At 46.7% G+C, this 17,122-nt stretch overlaps 8 protein-coding genes across 8 annotated transcripts; 5 read left to right on the top strand and 3 right to left on the bottom strand.

Annotated features, from left to right (window-relative positions):
• Positions 1–16: 16 nt before the first annotated feature.
• Positions 17–4,696, bottom strand: N7455_012592 (uncharacterized protein; the record flags this gene model as incomplete). The annotated part of the gene is made up of 5 exons (XM_040952688.2): positions 17–1,341; positions 1,394–3,661; positions 3,715–4,228; positions 4,279–4,587; positions 4,640–4,696. The coding sequence occupies 5 exons, from the start codon at positions 4,694–4,696 to the stop codon at positions 17–19; spliced, it is 4,473 nt and encodes a 1,490-aa protein (XP_040816955.2).
• A 661-nt stretch (positions 4,697–5,357) lies between these two features.
• Positions 5,358–7,634, bottom strand: N7455_012591 (uncharacterized protein; the record flags this gene model as incomplete). The annotated part of the gene is made up of 6 exons (XM_040952649.2): positions 7,449–7,634; positions 7,307–7,396; positions 6,382–7,254; positions 6,236–6,313; positions 5,614–6,180; positions 5,358–5,559 (listed from the first exon to the last, which is right to left on the bottom strand). Exons 1-6 carry the CDS (start codon positions 7,622–7,624, stop codon positions 5,358–5,360), a joined length of 1,986 nt encoding a protein of 661 aa, XP_040816966.2. The 5' UTR covers positions 7,625–7,634.
• A 561-nt stretch (positions 7,635–8,195) lies between these two features.
• Positions 8,196–10,127, top strand: N7455_012590 (uncharacterized protein; the record flags this gene model as incomplete). The annotated part of the gene is made up of 10 exons (XM_040952724.2): positions 8,196–8,338; positions 8,407–8,420; positions 8,484–8,556; positions 8,611–8,942; positions 9,017–9,160; positions 9,238–9,470; positions 9,528–9,725; positions 9,784–9,811; positions 9,879–9,994; positions 10,044–10,127. 10 exons carry the CDS (start codon positions 8,196–8,198, stop codon positions 10,125–10,127), a joined length of 1,365 nt encoding a protein of 454 aa, XP_040816928.1.
• A 448-nt stretch (positions 10,128–10,575) lies between these two features.
• Positions 10,576–11,320, top strand: N7455_012589 (uncharacterized protein; the record flags this gene model as incomplete). The annotated part of the gene is made up of 2 exons (XM_065606927.1): positions 10,576–10,773; positions 10,802–11,320. The coding sequence occupies 2 exons, from the start codon at positions 10,576–10,578 to the stop codon at positions 11,318–11,320; spliced, it is 717 nt and encodes a 238-aa protein (XP_065460093.1).
• Positions 11,321–11,350: 30 nt separating this feature from the next.
• On the top strand, positions 11,351–11,777 carry N7455_012588 (uncharacterized protein; the record flags this gene model as incomplete). The annotated part of the gene is made up of 2 exons (XM_065606926.1): positions 11,351–11,375; positions 11,452–11,777. The coding sequence occupies 2 exons, from the start codon at positions 11,351–11,353 to the stop codon at positions 11,775–11,777; spliced, it is 351 nt and encodes a 116-aa protein (XP_065460092.1).
• A 2-nt stretch (positions 11,778–11,779) lies between these two features.
• On the top strand, positions 11,780–12,325 carry N7455_012587 (uncharacterized protein; the record flags this gene model as incomplete). Its single annotated transcript, XM_065606925.1, has 1 exon — positions 11,780–12,325. One exon carries the CDS (start codon positions 11,780–11,782, stop codon positions 12,323–12,325), a length of 546 nt encoding a protein of 181 aa, XP_065460091.1.
• Positions 12,326–12,836: 511 nt separating this feature from the next.
• On the top strand, positions 12,837–14,087 carry N7455_012586 (sterol desaturase family protein; the record flags this gene model as incomplete). Its single annotated transcript, XM_065606924.1, has 3 exons — positions 12,837–13,082; positions 13,163–13,248; positions 13,330–14,087. Coding segments are annotated over 3 exons (891 nt in total), but the record flags the coding sequence as incomplete, so codon positions are not given.
• Positions 14,088–14,925: 838 nt separating this feature from the next.
• On the bottom strand, positions 14,926–16,193 carry N7455_012585 (uncharacterized protein; the record flags this gene model as incomplete). The annotated part of the gene is made up of 4 exons (XM_040952867.2): positions 14,926–15,331; positions 15,382–15,829; positions 15,885–15,921; positions 16,002–16,193. 4 exons carry the CDS (start codon positions 16,191–16,193, stop codon positions 14,926–14,928), a joined length of 1,083 nt encoding a protein of 360 aa, XP_040817021.1.
• Positions 16,194–17,122: the final 929 nt, after the last annotated feature.

Genomic DNA, 17,122 nt, shown 5'->3' with positions numbered 1-17,122 from the left:
CCGACAAATACCGACTCTACAAGTCCCGCACATGTCCCTGTCTCGAAACTCGCCCCTGATCTAGAACGACAAAGTAATCCGCATCCTTGACAGCTTCTATACGATGCGCAATCGTAATGACAGTAGACTGCTGCAACTCCTCCCTGATTATCTGTTGAATCTCAAGAGAGGTATCATGATCAACAGAAGCAGTCGCCTCATCGAGAATGACAATCGCGCTTCGACGAAGGACGGCCCGTGTCAGAGCAATAAGTTGCCGTTGGCCTTGGCTAAGATTCCTTCCTCCAGCTTCAATATGTGTCCCAAGATGCCAACCATGTCGACTACACAGACGCCCCAGGATTTCAGTGCACAGCTCATCGGAATAATCTTCCGTTGGGTCCAGATTGAGTCTGATACTACCAGGGAAGAGGACGGGATCTTGTGCGACGAAGGTAACTCGGGTGCGCAATGCTTGTGTGCTGACGTCGGCGATATTGATGCCGTCAATGAGAATGCGACCGGATTCAGGTCTGATGACGCTCAGAAGGGACATTGCCAATGTTGACTTGCCGCTGCCAGTACGGCCGATAACCGCTGTAGTGGATCCACCGGGGATGCGAAGAGAGACGTTTACAAGTGAGGGATCGAGATGCGGGGCGTAACGGAGAGTTGCGTCTTCGAAGACAACGTCGCTGCCGTACGTTGGCCATGCAGCTGGGGGAGCGATGGTACCAGGGGTTTCTTCCTCAATGTGGAGTAGCTCATCGACTCGCTCTACCGACACAAAGTCCATTTGAAGTTGGCCGTACTGCTTGCACAATGCATGTGTGGAATCGACGAAGTTGTTCGCAGCAATAAGCACGAATGCTACCAGTCCTGGTGTAGTATTGGTGTACAAGGCTAGAGCTGTTAGACAGAAGGTTGAAAAAGCGGACAAGCTCTCAAACCGGTACATGAGCCAGCTCTGGAGTGACCAGTAGAAATGATCCATTCCTTGAAACTTGTCAACCACGGATATAACCCGGTTCTGGAACTGCGACTCTGCATGGAAAGCTCGGACAGTGGTCAGACCGTGCAATAGCTCTCCGAAGTTGGACAACAAAGGACTCAGGGACACCATTTCGAGTCGTCGTAGGCTCTGAGACGTGGGAAGGAAACGCAGGAATACCAGGACAAACGCGACCGTGAGAGCTAGGGAGAAGAACAAAAACACCGGAGTAGCGGTTGCTATTACCAGGACGGAGGAGATCCAAATTATAGCCTGGAACGCGATCACCTGGAATTGTTCACTAATATTGCCATCGACGACTCCAATATCAGATGTGAGACGGTTCATCAAGCGCCCGAGAGGAATTGTATCTTTGGAATGATTGGTTAGCTTTGTCCTGTTGAGCCAGTCTATATAACTTACCCAAGTATCGGAAAGTCGCATGGCTGACTCGGACCAAGACCCGTCGGAATAAGGACTGTCCAGCATAGTAAACAATGACCAGCATTAGAAGCTGAGCGACAAGGAGTGTGGCCGCTTGGAATGAGATGATAGCGAAAAATGTCCACAGCCAGGGTCGCACATCCTCACGTGGAGACGGTAGGTGGTCTATAGGGTTCTGAGGTGTAAAGTATGTGTCCATGTTCAGGTTCGAGACTGCCCAGGCGCCTTGTGATAACATGTTACTCGAGGTTGAGAGATCCCCTTGAAGAACAGTTGTCTGCTCGTAGGCTTCTCCCCACCCTTTGAGGAACCATGATTGACCAACAGCCATCAGTCGGTAAATTGCTAGGATTAGGACGAGGGTAAGCCACCATCGATATTTTCCTGCCTTAATATAATTCCAGTAGACTCGAGCTTTGACACCCCCGTCTGCTCGATGCTCTTCCTCAATGAATTTATCAGGCACGGCAGCTGTTTCCTCCTCGAGCGTAGTTTCCACTTCTGTTTCGTTTTCATGGTCGATAAACTGCAGGGACGACTCGGTCACGTCAAGCTTGATAGTATCCTTGTCATAAACAGTGGCATGCTTTTCACAAATGTTGATGATTTGATCAGCAATTTGACGAACCAAGGTAGTTCGATGCGTCACTAGAACGATGGTTCGGTCTTTCATCAATGGCCCCGAAAAACATTTACGGACTATCGATTCCGCGGTATTATGATCTAGTGCAGACAAGGGATCATCCAAAAGGAGAACCCGCGATGCGCTATAGACAGCTCTTGCCAGAGCGACTCGCGCTTTTTGTCCACCTGATAAACCAATGCCATTTTCACCCACAAACGATAAATCGCCATGTTTGAATTGAGCAAGATCTGGAAGCAAGGCGCAAGCTTCGAGTGTCCGCTTGTAGCGCTGGTCATGGTAGGGAGCGGAGAATAGAATGTTATCACGAATACTCATGCTTTGTAGCCACGGTGTTTGAGCGCAATATCCCACCATTTCGTTCGGAATATGGACTGAGCCGCTAAGTCTATCGAGCTCCCCTAAAAGAGCCTGCAGAAACGCGGTTTTTCCAGCACCGACTTTGCCGGTGACAACAGTCAGTCCTTTGGGGATCGTGACATCGATATCAACGAGGACTGGTGAGGCCTTTCCTGGCCATGCGAATGAACAAGATTGCATGGAGAGTGGCGTGCCGTTCGCCAGGGGTTCAGAAGGCAGATTCTCCTTGTCTGGTTCGGACATGAAGTCCTCAATACGCCCGAGTGCAATGAAGGCATTAATAAGCGAGGTGATAAGACCAGGGATATCCCGAAGACGGGTCTCTAGCATGGTGAACAATTGCAATGCGGGGAAGATAATATCAATCCGTAGTTCATGCCCGGCCAAAAAGGTATATGCGTATAACGCAACCACTGGAAACACGCCACTGGCGAAAGCATTGATAAAACGAATCAAGATACTCCACAGACTGGTCACAATCCGAATATTCAACTCATGTTGTCGGGCATCCATTACCTGCTGAAGCCAATGATTCTGCCACCCGTACCATCGCAGGTGACGGATTGCTTCCACGAATTGCGAAGTTATTTGGAGTCTTGTATCCGTTGCCACTCGTCTGACCCGCTCCCAGCGGAAGAGAGCTCTAGTCACCAGTGCATTCACGATTTGTGCAACCACAACAGCTAATATTCCCAGGAAGCAAGATGGTCCGAAGAGTGTCCAGACAAGGAAGGTAGCGATTAGCAGTCCTAGTGGCTTGTCAATCAACGAGTCAACCTCCCAAAATCGCTGTGCAACTTCATATACATCTCCACGCAAGAGATTGAATATTTTGCCAAGTGATGCAGCTTCTTTGGCCTGCTTTTGTGGGGCCTTTGGGTTGCGAGAAATGATCCGTTTCCACAAACCTTCCACACTTTTGATTGGTGGTTCATGGTTCTCTTGGATTGCGGCCTCATCATTGATTCCATTTGCTTCTTCGTCTGATGGCCCTGCGTTGCCCTCGATCATCAGTCCAGAGATGTTCTTTCGTGAAAGGGCTTTTTCATAGACCATCATGATCATTTCACCCCTCGACCGTTCATAGCTTCGTCTTCCATACCACAGAAGTAACACCTGAGACTGTGCAGCAACAAGTCGAAGAGCGAAGGACATGAAAGCGTAGGTCAAAGGGACGCGTTTTGGTCGAGACGCGTCTTTCATGGCCTGCAATAGTTGCTGCAATAAAACGGGGGTGGAAAAGTCTGTTAATATTATTAGCGAGACAAAACAGAATAGGATATCTGGATTTCCATACCGCATATCATTTGGACAAGCGATATGGTAGAGATGATAAAAACATCAATGCCATTGGCTCTCAACAGGCGACTAAGGACAGAGCCGCGAAGTCGACGAAACTTCTCATGTAGTCGGCTGTGTTGAAAGTTAAATCCAAGCAACCAGACATCTTGTTCATGTAGTTGTCTTTTGCATCCAGTTGAGATAAGCGGTGCCATCCATGACACTGTGAGGAATTGCCAAAGTCTTAGATTATCTTCTGGACTCCGGAAGTCATCGCATGGCTGTTGACCAACGGCGCTGATATCTATCGATGGCAGTGAAGGTTCACGGAATGGCATTAGGAGAATTGTCGCACAGGCTGCCGCGGCCGCCGCTGCAGCGATGTAGCGAGCAACAATTTTGAATTTCGGGCATACATCTGGGTGAGTCGCCAAAGAAAGTTCAATTGCCAATGCTAAGACATAATATGCGAGCATCGAGATGGAACATGATCTGGGCCGCTTGACGGTGATTAGAATAGATGCTGTCGCCTAAAGAAGAGTGTGAGTAATTGATACCTTTAGAGACGATGATAACCAACCCATGAGAGAACAAGGACAAAAGCCGAGGCGTCAATTCTCGGAGGAATAAATTGAACTGTCTCGGCTAGAAGCCCAGTAGCCGAAAATATAAAAAGAGAGATAGTCCATCGCAATGATTGCTTGGGTTGATCTAGTGGGAGCTCTTGTGTATCATGTTGCTCGGAAACAAACGGAACAGTCCACTTGGGGCGCCATCGCTGGCAGAAGTATCCAAGTACATGGCTCAACGCAATAAGCAATATTATTATGGCCGGGATACATGCTAGATAGGGCAATGCACAAGGTGACAGCCACGCATTATGTGAGTCCTGGATTGGTCAGTCGATGCGAGCCGAAGCAAGGGGGTCCATGAATTCATACCCAGAACTGGTTACATTGGGATCTGGATACACCCTGGACCAGCGGAATTTGATTCATGCTTGGTCTGAAGAGCTATGCCAGTTCTTCGCGGGGTGACCTTGGGGTGACATCCCTTCGTGAAGCAACGTGGGGCTGGGTCAATATTCATCCGTTTCCCGTGCCATCTATACAGGCAGTTCAGAATTGGTGTTTGGTTCCCTGTTGGAACTTCATACAGGGGGCTAAGAAATTTGTGTGCCAGATTCAATGGAGTCGAAATTAGAGTTGTTACCTTGCAGGAAAATATGATGTCGACTCCCCCAGCCTGTGCCTTCAACGTCAGGAAAAACGTGGGTATACTATGCTGCACCTTGGCAGGACATATTATTTACGAAAGTTATGAAACTGCCCTGGAGTTAGTTTGGTTATATTGTTTCTGATTTTAATAGTGCATTACAATGATATTATTCCTGAAAAAGCCTCAATAATAATGGCATAGATATCGAACAAAGAAATCTACACCGCGCTAGTGGCCCTGGCGGGATTATCCGCCGGGCCCATTCAACAGACTAGGTGGACCTTGTATCCCCAACTCACAGGCTATGTACTACATTTAAAGAACACGCAAAAAGGCCAATGGATCGTTCCAATACCACTGGCAGGTGGTACTTATTTTATGATTGAAGCAATACAAACTGCTTATCCCGACTCGAAACAAAAGAATCCGAAATTAAAGCGATTACATAGACCGCCTAAGCACTCGTGTTTTACTATGCAATAACATAATAATACCATGAATCTCTTGAATCAAAGAGCCCTCCACGGCAAATCGCTCGATACTCTCTATCGTGTTCTTCTGCAGAACATCAATATCCGGTACCAACTGCGCCAAAGCCGGACAAACCGAGCCTAGGGTCATGAGAAGAATAGAAGAGAACATCCTAAAAGAGTCAAAGGTGAGTTGAGTTCGAGTATGAAGTATCTTATGGACGTACGTATGAATAATGATCTCCGCGCAAGATGATGGCCCCATCAGTCTCCGCGCCGAGGCATCCAGATACGCTCGGCAGTTGGCTATACTAGACTCGCACTGTTTGAGTACCATTGGTGGAAGATCATTCTCGGGTGACGAGTCAATTGCACAAAGAAGAAATGGTCTGGTTATGATATCCTTGGCGGAGTGAAAGCGGTGGAGCATATTGAGTTGAAGGCCAGTACATCGAGAGGGATCATTAATACCTGGTTTAATTGTGCCTGGCAACAAGTTAAACCAATTGTCAAGCTGTCGGTCAAGCTCTTGAGAGACGCTCAGGATTGTAGAGAGTGACTGGAAGTCATACGACGGGCTGTCGCTTGAAGCTGGCTGTAGACCAAGGCTGCGCCTTGTACAGTCACTTCCGTACATGGTGTGGTGTACTCTATTGAGCAGACGGCGGACGGACAGTTCGGCAAGGAAGACGTGTGTCTCTTGGGCATCATGGTTTGCAAAGGTTGGGAAAGGTGTCAGATCAATTACATGTTCGATGCCACTTCGTGGTAAATGGTGTTCAGCTATCAGGTCACTGTCATCAATATTAGAATAAAATTGGGTCGTCCGAATTGAATCAGAAGACCAACCACTCGGTGTCGAATGCTGCCCATGATAGTAGAATAATACTGGACTTGAGCTCATGATTATCTGGAGAAGCTTGGCTTCTATCGCAGACATATCTTTCATCAGTATGTTTGAAATCAAACAGAATCCACAGGAAGTATTAACTAACCGGCTATTCAAATACTGGATACTGGTCGAAGCCATATGGATCAGTTTCCATGATTGCAGGGGCCGTAGAAGAAAGCCAAAATATTTCGAAATGAGTATCAAACTCTGAGGCAGAGTGATTGTGGGACAAAAGGACAGTAAATATTCGTTCATCAATATCTGCAAAGCAGGTGAAATGAAGTCTGCCCCAGGCACCCAGTATGGAGATATGGACTTTATTGGATCGACTTGCTCGAGAGCTGCAGATCCTAATGCAAGAACTGCAAGACATAAAGCAGAGTCACAGTCAACACCCAGACCGGCTCTCGTATGGTGATTATAAAGCACCAAAAATTGATCTTTGTCGAGGATTGGCATCTCAACATGGACGTGTTTGAAATATGCCTCCACCAGTGGATAGGTGCTCGCTTCATCGAGTATTGGCAACTGGCTCGCTGTAATTGTACCTGGGATGAAAGACAATTGATGCGGCATATGCCTTTTTGATTCCGCGCGTATGAACAGGTCGGGTGGAAACTCCCCGAAGAGGGTCTTTACTCTATTCATATGCAGCATATATTCAGTTGTTGTTGTGTGCCCGATGGGAATACTCATAGGCGGGATGTCATGTTCAGGTGATATGAAAGAGGACGAATTTGTACTGATAAGCTGGGAGATATTCGCCGGGTTGGGCCTTGACGGGGACGAAATCAACATGGCGGAGGGATGAGAAAAGTCCGCTCTTTCATGCTCAGATAATGATGGGAATGTAAAACCACCACTTCTTGTTTCACCAGTCTGGGGTGTTTGAGGGAGTCTCGGCTGACTCCATATAAAGCTCTCAATTGCATCAAGACGGCGGAAGAATTCCGAGGAGGAAGTCTCTCCTCGATGCCTATCGGGATTTAGAAGTGTTGCCAAGAGTTTGAATAAAACGGGTCTCTCACCTCGAAGAATCAGCTTCATTATAAACACAATCAATACCTGAATCCTCACAGAGGCTGCAGGAGGGTATCGCGCCATTGCAGCGGCGTTTCCTGCTTGTCCGTCAGCATGGGGAAACTCGGTCATGGAGTAATGAGACCCTACCGCCTCCGACAATAGTTGCATGCCAAAGAAGCACGTTTACGGCCGCTTTCCATGTGTAAGACTATACGGATTTCAAGGATCAACGCTACCGAGATGAACCGTTGGTGTTGACCGCTGTTGATACAAGGCGGGAAACTCCGCCGGGGATCCGCTTGTCCCGCCTTAGTCATCGGCATGCCCGCGGGCCTGCCCGCGGGGTTAGAGCTTACGATGTAGATAAGAGATATTAATTTAACCAACTCATCACCACCCCTTCCTAGATTGCTCTTCGACTTCTCATCTGATTCATTTGGAGAACATCTCGCTCTGAACTGGACATTTCATCTCTATTGACACTTCACCCTACAAGACAGCAGCCCCTTTACCGACTAGGCGACTTGAAAGCACACACCAAAGCTATATACCACCCCTGTTCGATTTTGTTTTTCTTTTTCTAAACGGTATATGCTTTACAGTTAGGTAGACACCTAACCAAAATATATATCATTACGGTCACTCTTCAAACTCCATTATGATTGAAGCCGTCGACATGGCCGCATCCGGTATTGAAATTGAGTCGGGCCGATCATTTTTCGGGAAACTGTCGGCTCCACCCGAGTTCCCCGGAGCGCTTTCAGAGTTTTTTTTTTGGCTTGGCCGGGGTTACCCGATTCTTCTTAGTCTTTGAAACATATTGAAACATTTTGGGGCTTATCAGATTTTTCAATCTAAGGTCTAGTCTTGACCTGACTCGCGTGGAAAGTCACTATGTTTGAGGGAAAGAATGCCGCGGACGGCAAGGTCGATGGACTCCCCGAAAATGACTTGGAGAAGAAATTGGACGCGAAGCAATTGGAGCCCTTTGGAAATGAAGAGACTGCGGAGATCAAGTATCGGACTATGAAATGGTGGTAAGTTATTATTCTCTGCATAAAGATTGTCAATTCGATCATGGACATGGCTAATCGTCCCTCAACAGGCACTGTGGAATGCGTGAGTAGCTAAATTTGAGATATCATGCATATCGAAAGCTTCAACTTCTAACATCAATTCCAGTCATGATTGCTGAGAATGTCTCTGTTGGAATTCTGTCTTTGCCATCCGCAGTGGCTACCCTTGGAATGGTTCCGTATGTATTTCTTTTGACAGCTTTCGAGACTCCATGACTAACATTGTTGAACAGCGCTGCAATCATGATTCTGTTTGTCTCTGCTCTTTCATGGTATACCGGTTATGTCATTGGCCAATTCAAACTTCGTCATCCCGAGGTTCACAGCATGGGAGATGCCGGCGAGATCTTGATGGGTCCTTTCGGCCGTGAGTTGCTAGGACTTGGCCAGCTTCTGCTATTAATATTCCTCATGGCGAGTAACATTCTGATGTTCAACATCTTGATGAATGTATTGACCGATCACGGTACTTGCACGTTGGTGTTCGGTGTTGTTGGACTGATCATCTGCTTTTTGGGCGCTTTGCCTCGTACTATGGACAAGGTCTACTGGATGTCCGTCATTTGTGAGTACTGTCCATATCCAGTGCAGTCATAACACTGTTAAACCCAGAGGAGAACTCAACTGACCGGTACCTAGCATTCTTAAGTGTCTTTGTTGCGACAGTGTTGACCATGATCACTGTGGGAGTCGAGAGCAAAGGACATATCAAGAATGAGGCTACCACGGATGTCAGCTTCCGCGACGGCTTTTTGGCGGTGACAAACATCATTTTCGCTTACCGTACGTGAAACACCAAATGATGCTGGTCATCAGCACCTAACAAAGTAAACCGAGCTAATCCAAGGACGATCTTATAGTCGCTCACGTTGCGTACTTTGGCTTCATATCTGAGACAGAAGACCCACGTACATTCAACAAGTCACTTGCCATGCTTCAAATCGTCGACACCGTCCTGTACCTTGTTAGTGCACTACTCATCTATCATTACGTGGGACCGGAAACAGCCACCAGCCCAGGTGTCCAATCGCCTGCCATTCTCTCTCTGAGCCCGTTGATGAGCAAGATTGCCTGGGGCCTTTCAATTCCGACGGTGATTATATCCTTTTAATCCACTTGTTTTTTGTATCACCTTACTGATTTAATACAGACCATCCTTTCCGGAGTTGTCTTGGGTCACGTTGCGTGCAAATACATCTACGTGCGTATGTTCCGTGGATCCGACAAGATGCACAGCCGAAGCTTCCTGTCGATTGGATCCTGGGTCGGTATCTGTCTCGCAGTCTGGGTTGTTGCCTGGATCGTGGCGGAATCCATCCCAGTATTCAATGATCTACTGAGTCTGATTGTAAGTCTTTTATCGAATCTCATTTGACTCGGAACGTTGGCTGATGCAGAAATTACAGAGTGCGGTCTTTGGAAGTTGGTTCAGCTGTAAGATTGACCCCCTCTTCCCATTATCGAATTTCTCAAGATCTAAACAAGTACTGACTTTGATTAGTCGGACTCCCTGCGATCTTCTGGTTCTATATGAACAAGGGCCGTTACTTCCAGAACTGGAAGAAGGCTGTTTTGACGATTACCAATATTTTGGTCTTGGCTATTGCCTTTGCTATTGTAAGTTTCCTCCTGCTTGATTTGGTTTATGGTGGCTAATCCTTTCCAGTGCGGGTTGGGATTATGGGTGTCAGGCGTCGCAATTCACGAGGACTCCGTTTCCAAAAGTTGGACTTGTGCCAACACAGCGTGATTCGGCAGTAATGAACCTCGAAGGAAGACGGTTCTCCTTTAAAAAAAAGTACATAGATTCACTGTTTAGATTTAGATCTGTTAGACTACATACTCAAGCTTCCCTTATGGGCCATAGCTTTTTAGCATAATATCATGATGCATTTTGGCCTTTCTCTCTTAGGTCAGTTTAAGCTCATAAGCTTCCCTCGGAACCCAAAATCTTTCTTTACATTGTTGGAACCTTGGAAGGCTCGTCAAACAAATCTCAATGCCAAGATACACTAGTCTTCAACCAAAATGGTCTCGGGTTAGCAATCGTTGCTTCCCCTTCCATAAGCGAACGGAAAACTGTTCTGTTTGGCTAAGTTTGCCTGTTAAAAGGATTGGGAACGGCAGGTTTCCAGCACCAACCAATTTCTTGTCGCGAAACCAAGGAATTACCCCAGCTAAAACGCCGATCATCTGAGATGTCCGACGATCTCATGGATCCACACTACACTTGGCCCTTGGTTTTGTTGACTGATTTGTGCGCATCAAGCCAAGCGAAGCTTAGTGGGCTGGTGAAGTCAACACTCGAGGACAACCTCGAGTCCTATTCCGACCAGTATTTTGGGACCTCTGCCCAAGCCGAAAATGACACTCACAAAGTCAATGTCAATGTCCGTGTATGGTCACCACCTCGTCGCCTTCTAGAGTCTATTACCCAAGGGTCCACGTCGCGACAGTCAAAGCAATCTCTATGCCCTTGCTATCTTAGCATACCGTTCGGGTCGACCAAGAATCATCGCAGCGGATGAAACGACCAAACGTCAGCTGTCAGGAAGATTTCTCAGAGATCGTGATCTATATTCAATAAGGCAAGGAGGGCGCGTCTCGGTAATTGTCTTATCCACACGGAGGAATCCCGACTCGGGTGGATGTTCTGTTTTCGCAAGACATGCGGTGTGCTCCCCACAAGAAACCATGTTCAATCTCGATGACATAGACTATATGTGTGGTGATGATGATCCTCAAGCAAAGCCATTCAAATCCGTTCACAAATCATGGGGGCCCTTGTGGACCCATGGCCAAGGATGGAGGGGGACGATGTTACATGATCCGGATGAAGAACCGTTCAAGTCCAGGACGGCAGATATTCTAGGAAGAGAGTACTATGCCAAAGCCGTAACGACTGCTCTCGGTCGCTATCTACCCATCGAGCTGGCCATCTAAGTATCCAATACGAACAGCCTCCCGATCAAGATGCCGGTATGGAACCGTCGTCCCAGTAAGACACATCTAGTCATCTTTCTCATGTATCCTACAACATCCCAGGATTTGGAAAAACACGTACCAAAGGCTAGTTGAGGCGGTTCCAGCAAGGTTTCTCCACACCCGCAACAAGTTTTCAACAACAGAGTCAGATAAGGGACTCGTCCTGGAGACCGAGGAGCGGTATACCGAAGCTCACATGACACTGGAACTTGTTCCGTGGAATAAGCACCGCATGAAGACCCGTCGAGACCTCGTCAACTTCTGGAATGCATATCGTATGTGGGATGCTCAATTGGGGAGACATAGATATGGAATCATGCCTTTGCTCTATCTCCGCAGACCACTATCTGCTCTGGACGAGGCGCAGTTTGGTGTTCTTACATGCAAGCCCCTACAAATCCATTATTCATGCTGAAAATGACATTCTTCGATATTTGCACCGACATGGAAGAGTTTGGCTATGTGCATCATTTCATTACTTCTAACGTTCACCCTAGCGACAAAGGTGCCAAAGAGATCCTCTGCCAGCCGGATGAACCATTCTTTATCGATCCACCTCTTTGGCTACCTATCATCACGAAAAGTTGGGTTCGGACCGTGGTCTTCTTCACGAACCAATTAAGCAACGCCGCAAAACAGACATTGGAGCAGCTTATCATGCCACCCATTGACGTGGATTCGGACGGCTCCGATTACTATTCCCGAGATGGACAAATATTCCCCGTCTATTCGACCGTACCTTGGCGCGAGGACGCAGCTATGATCGATGGAAAGGTGGAAGATATCTGGGAGCTCGTTCGGGTGCTTTACGTGTATCCTAAGACACCTGGACGAGGCACAATATCCTTCGTTTGCGTCGATCAGCAGTTTGAGCTTGATCAGTCGGTGATTCTGGTTCAAGCGGATGAGTGGGATTCTGACCTGGAGGATGACCTAGTTAAACTGAGCTGCTTACCTACATAGTTACGTGGGCTTGTATGTCCACGGGTATGCACAGGCACAAGTGCGCCCGGCTCCACACGTGTTGGCTTTCGTACAAACGACAGGACACCCAGTTGAATAAGGTCTAAAATCCAGTGAGCAAGGTCTAAAAAAGCCCCCTTCCTTTTAGCGCGTACTCAAATACCGTAAGAACCAGTATGCTTTCGATAACTCGGAGCAGGCCATTCCCGAAGTGGTGAGGCTGGGAGCCGGAACACAAAAGTCATCAGCGCCGCAAAGGTCAGGCCACAGACGGGCCGATAGCTATCCGAGCCCTATAGTACTTTCCCCAGATCCTTTCTTTTTTTACTCCACTCTTCACGAAATAGTCTTCTCCTTCTCTTAGCCTCTGCTTCTTCTCTCTTATTCAAGACCTTCTAGGAACCACAATGTATGTGTCTCCTCCACTTTCTTGCACCCCACCCCCCCCCCTCGGGTGGTTGAATTATACTCTTTTGTGGAATCTGTTGTATATTGACCCTTTTCTCCTAGGAATTCTACCGTGCTGCCCCCCGGCACCTATTCCTATTGGGGCCAATATCAGGATATCACCAAATCCAATACCCACCTGAGCGTGGCAGAGAGATTGTGGGTCGCATGGTATGCGTGGGTGCAGAATGATGTCCTGGCCGCCGGCATCATGTCCTTCGTCATCCACGAGTTGTTCTACTTCGGCCGCTCTCTTCCGTGGATCTTCATCGATAGTTTGGGTTTCTTCAAGAGATACAAGATTCAAGGTGTAAGTGGCAAGCCTAACGCCTGGCACTAGCCGAAATCAACCCAATTCCAGCCGCCATCGAAACTAACATTCTGCTTCAGAGCAAAGTACCTTCATTACGCGAGCAATGGGATTGCGCCAAGTTTGTGCTTCTGAGCCACTTCACCGTCGAACTTCCTCAAATCTGGTATGTTCCTGCCCTCGACGGAGTGGTATTCTACCTGACGTTTGCCTCTCGGGCCCGATTGAGTAATAACGGCTCTTCTAGGCTTTTCCACCCTATGGCCCAGTTCTGCGGTCTATCAACAACGATTCCTTTTCCGTCTCCCTGGACTATGACATATCAGATTGCAATATTTTTCGTGATGGAGGACACTTGGCACTATTTTTTCCACCGAGCTCTTCATTGGGGTCCACTCTACAAGGCTATTCACAAAATTCACCATCAGTATTCCGCACCATTTGGTTTGGCCGCCGAATATGCTTCTCCTATTGAAGTGATGATTCTCGGCTTCGGGACCGTCAGCTCCCCGATCCTCTGGTGTGCTTTCACCGGTAACCTGCATATTCTCACTATGTATATCTGGATTGTGTTGCGCTTGTCCCAGGCTATCGATGCCCACAGTGGCTACGAATTTCCTTGGAGTCTTCACCATTTCTTGCCTTTCTGGGCTGGTGCTGATCATCACGACCTCCACCATGAGAAATTCATTGGGAACTACTCAAGCAGCTTCCGCTGGTGGGACTACCTCCTTGACACCGAATACACACCGGATGCCTTGAAGCGCCGAAGAGGGAAAAATGTGAAGGCAAAGAAGACACAATGATCTGAACGTTAGCAGTAACGGTCTGCCTATCTTCTCTTCAATTTGGGCGTTGGCTCTGTCTGGAGCTATTTACCTGATAGATGATAGCCTTTCTTATGGTACCCAGTCCGTTGCGACCCCATACCCCTTGCGGGTATGGGGTCGCCACCATCTAATTGAATTCACCATGTAATTGAATTTCTGTTCAACGCAGCAAAAAAAAAAGTTTTTAATTTTCTCAACAACCACGACCCCAATAATTACACAAAAAAAAACCAAGAATACTACCAGATAATATCTGCAAGTGGATCCAAATAGCCTACCGCCCACCGTGGACGGGCGATGTCGCAATCTACTGAGGCCACCACAACAGAACTAGAAAGAATATAGGCAATAAGCGGTATCATCGACTAAGTCTCGATTTTATGGTCTCCGTGCATAGGTTGATATATTAGAACTTAGAATTAGTCTAAATCGTAATACCACTATGTGATTTTAGGATCCTCGAATTTATATGGTGGAATAGGTGATAGAGGGGTCAAACTATATCAAGGCCGCTAATCTCGATTCCGTAGGAGTCCTGAATTCTTACTTGCAAGAATTAAAGTGTGTAAAAAGAAGCAACGTAGGCATGAAATCGATTAGGATTTAGCGATGAACAAATCAAAAGGCATGTTAATTATGACGAATTAACTTGTATTTTCAACATGCTCCGATTGCAGCCAGTTTGATTCCTGCCAACATTTTGGCACCCCGCTCCATCGTATCGACAAGTGACATCATCCGGGGTTTCAAGGTTAACTCAATTGGATTTGGAATGTTAATACCTTAGAAGACAGGCACAAGGAATGAGTGCCTCGGGACAAGGCATTTGTCGGCGTATTCGTATGTAAAAATATAAGGGTCCAATCAACGGTGTTCACAACACTACATTTCTGTATCGGCTCTCCTTATGATCTATATGGAACCTCGGTTATATAACATAAATTATAAAACAAAGGAATCATCCATCCTCCAGTATGCCGGTCCCCGATGCACTGACAGCAGTACCCCTGGTTTTACTTCAATTGATTGCTCTCTTCGACTATTTGAAATTCGGTCTCCACCGTAATGTGACCATTCTGAGCACTATCCCTCCTGGTTCCGTTCATCTCAACCTGTACGTCATGTGTAGTCAACAAGGTCTCGTCCCAGTCAAGTGGCCTTCGGCTGCCAATATGTACTCTTTTACTGGCTGTGTCCTGGTTGCGTAAAGCTCCAGGATACTTCTTCGAACTAGTGCCAAACATGCAGGCGATAGTCGAGCGGAGCAGTGGATATAATGTTGGAAGGCAGGCGCATAAAATGCCGATGGAGGGCTCAATGATGGACCAGAGGAAGAAGTTACCTATGACAAAGGTATAATCGTAGGAGTTTTTGAGGAAGGTAAGGTAATAAATCCGTATAAGGCTTGCAATGCAGACACTGGGATATATGAGCTTGAGTCAAATACACTTGGTCTAGGGGTAACACACATTCCTCCAACCAAAAAGATGCCGGATAGTAAGATTTTCTGTGCCCTTTTCATTTGTAGGTTCCATAAAATAGGGATTGGAACCACTAGGATGAGCACATCCGTGACCATATTCACCGCAGCTTGGGTGATGAAGAATGGGTAGATATTGAACACACATTTTCCTCCACTGGGTTCTGCAAACTGTGTCCAGTAGTATGAAACTGGTCTACAGTAAGATAGAAAGGTGATCCAGCCAGAGAAAAAATATCCCACTGATAGGAACATGCAGAACCAGATTGGATATGTCATGCCGAAGATACGGCGGTAGAAGAGAAGAATGGATATTTTAACGAGTGGAGTGGTAAGCACGTAGAATAGGATGAAGATGAAGAGAATACGCATCATTTCCACGACTTCATTAGGAGGGATACTCCACACATGCCTACCAATACCATTATATTCACTCGCTGTCAACAAGTTAGAATTGAGGTCCCTTTACGCCATTTAAGGATGTGTACATACCTTGCACAACCAAAGCGAGACATGCTGTTACGGGCAGCTGTATATATTTGTTAGAAATATAAGTCATTGTTGGCAAATTTCTTTCTTTCTTTTTTTTTTCATTCAGTGACAACATACCAAGGCCGCCACGATCACCCAATCATCTGCGCCTATTTTCACAGTTTGCACTCGAAATCTCGTATAGAATCGAAGCCCAACAGTTATCACCGCAAGCGAATAGGTTGCAATCGCAGGAGCATTTTTCAGTCTGCCGTGATCGGAGTTTAGATTCGTCCCAGCTGGAGGCTCCCCTAATGGGCTGAGCGACATGGATAATGAGAAAGAGGCTCTCGATGCAAATAAGCTGAGTGCTGGATGAGCTACTTTTCAGCCATTAAATATAATCCCAAATAACCCACGTTAAATCTCTTCAGCGATTTCAAATGTAAAGTCTTAAAATGCACGATTAAAAAAACGGTCCCAAGACCACAATATCAATCGGACCCCCACTTCCCGTCCCCGACAGATCCTTCAAATGATATCAACCTACGACGTGGAATTTAATCTTCACTAAGAAGGTTTCGGATATAAATCACACGCTGATCACCTTTATAGTTACTATATTAAGGCTAAAGCTATGGAGACAGCGCCTGAGTTCGGAGAAACTCGTTCGGCCGTCGGCCGTCTTCTATGGTGGGTAGGGAGATAAGAAAACAGACAGGGGGGAAAAAGCAAAATCTCCACAGATGGGCAATACCCACCATGCCATCCAATTAGATTGTGGCAACATCCTCAATCTCCATATTGTTGCACATATGTATGTCTGTCACCTAATATAAAACATGCCAAATATGCCTAGCCGCTTGGTGTGGTTGAGTATATATTTTTCTATGCGGATACGAAGGGTCCATAACTAGCGGACAATAGTCGAGTGCGGCGACAGCAATGTAAGGGTGGGAGATATTAGGAATATTCATACCTTGGCAGCTGTGACATAGAGATACTCACCTGCTAGCAAGAAGGAATAGAAATGGAACTGAAACGAGAGTAACATGATGTCTTCTTTGGCTATTGGATATAGATTGAGAAGGGACTTTATATGAGAATGAGACTTAATGAGCGAGATGGACATAGACGCTTATCTATTTAACCTCGAGGTATTGCTATCGAACTATCCCGTGGGCTTACATACCCAGATTAAAGGGGAATAGGTACGGAGTAGATGTGGCCCTAAGGTACTAGGGTTTGATTTAATTTTG

This window comes from Penicillium solitum (assembly GCF_028829755.1).
Source record: "Penicillium solitum strain IBT 25940 chromosome Unknown utg000009l_segment0_segment0, whole genome shotgun sequence".
In the NCBI taxonomy this organism is placed as follows: Eukaryota; Fungi; Ascomycota; class Eurotiomycetes; order Eurotiales; family Aspergillaceae; genus Penicillium; species Penicillium solitum.
This window is presented reverse-complemented; position numbering and strand designations above follow the sequence as displayed.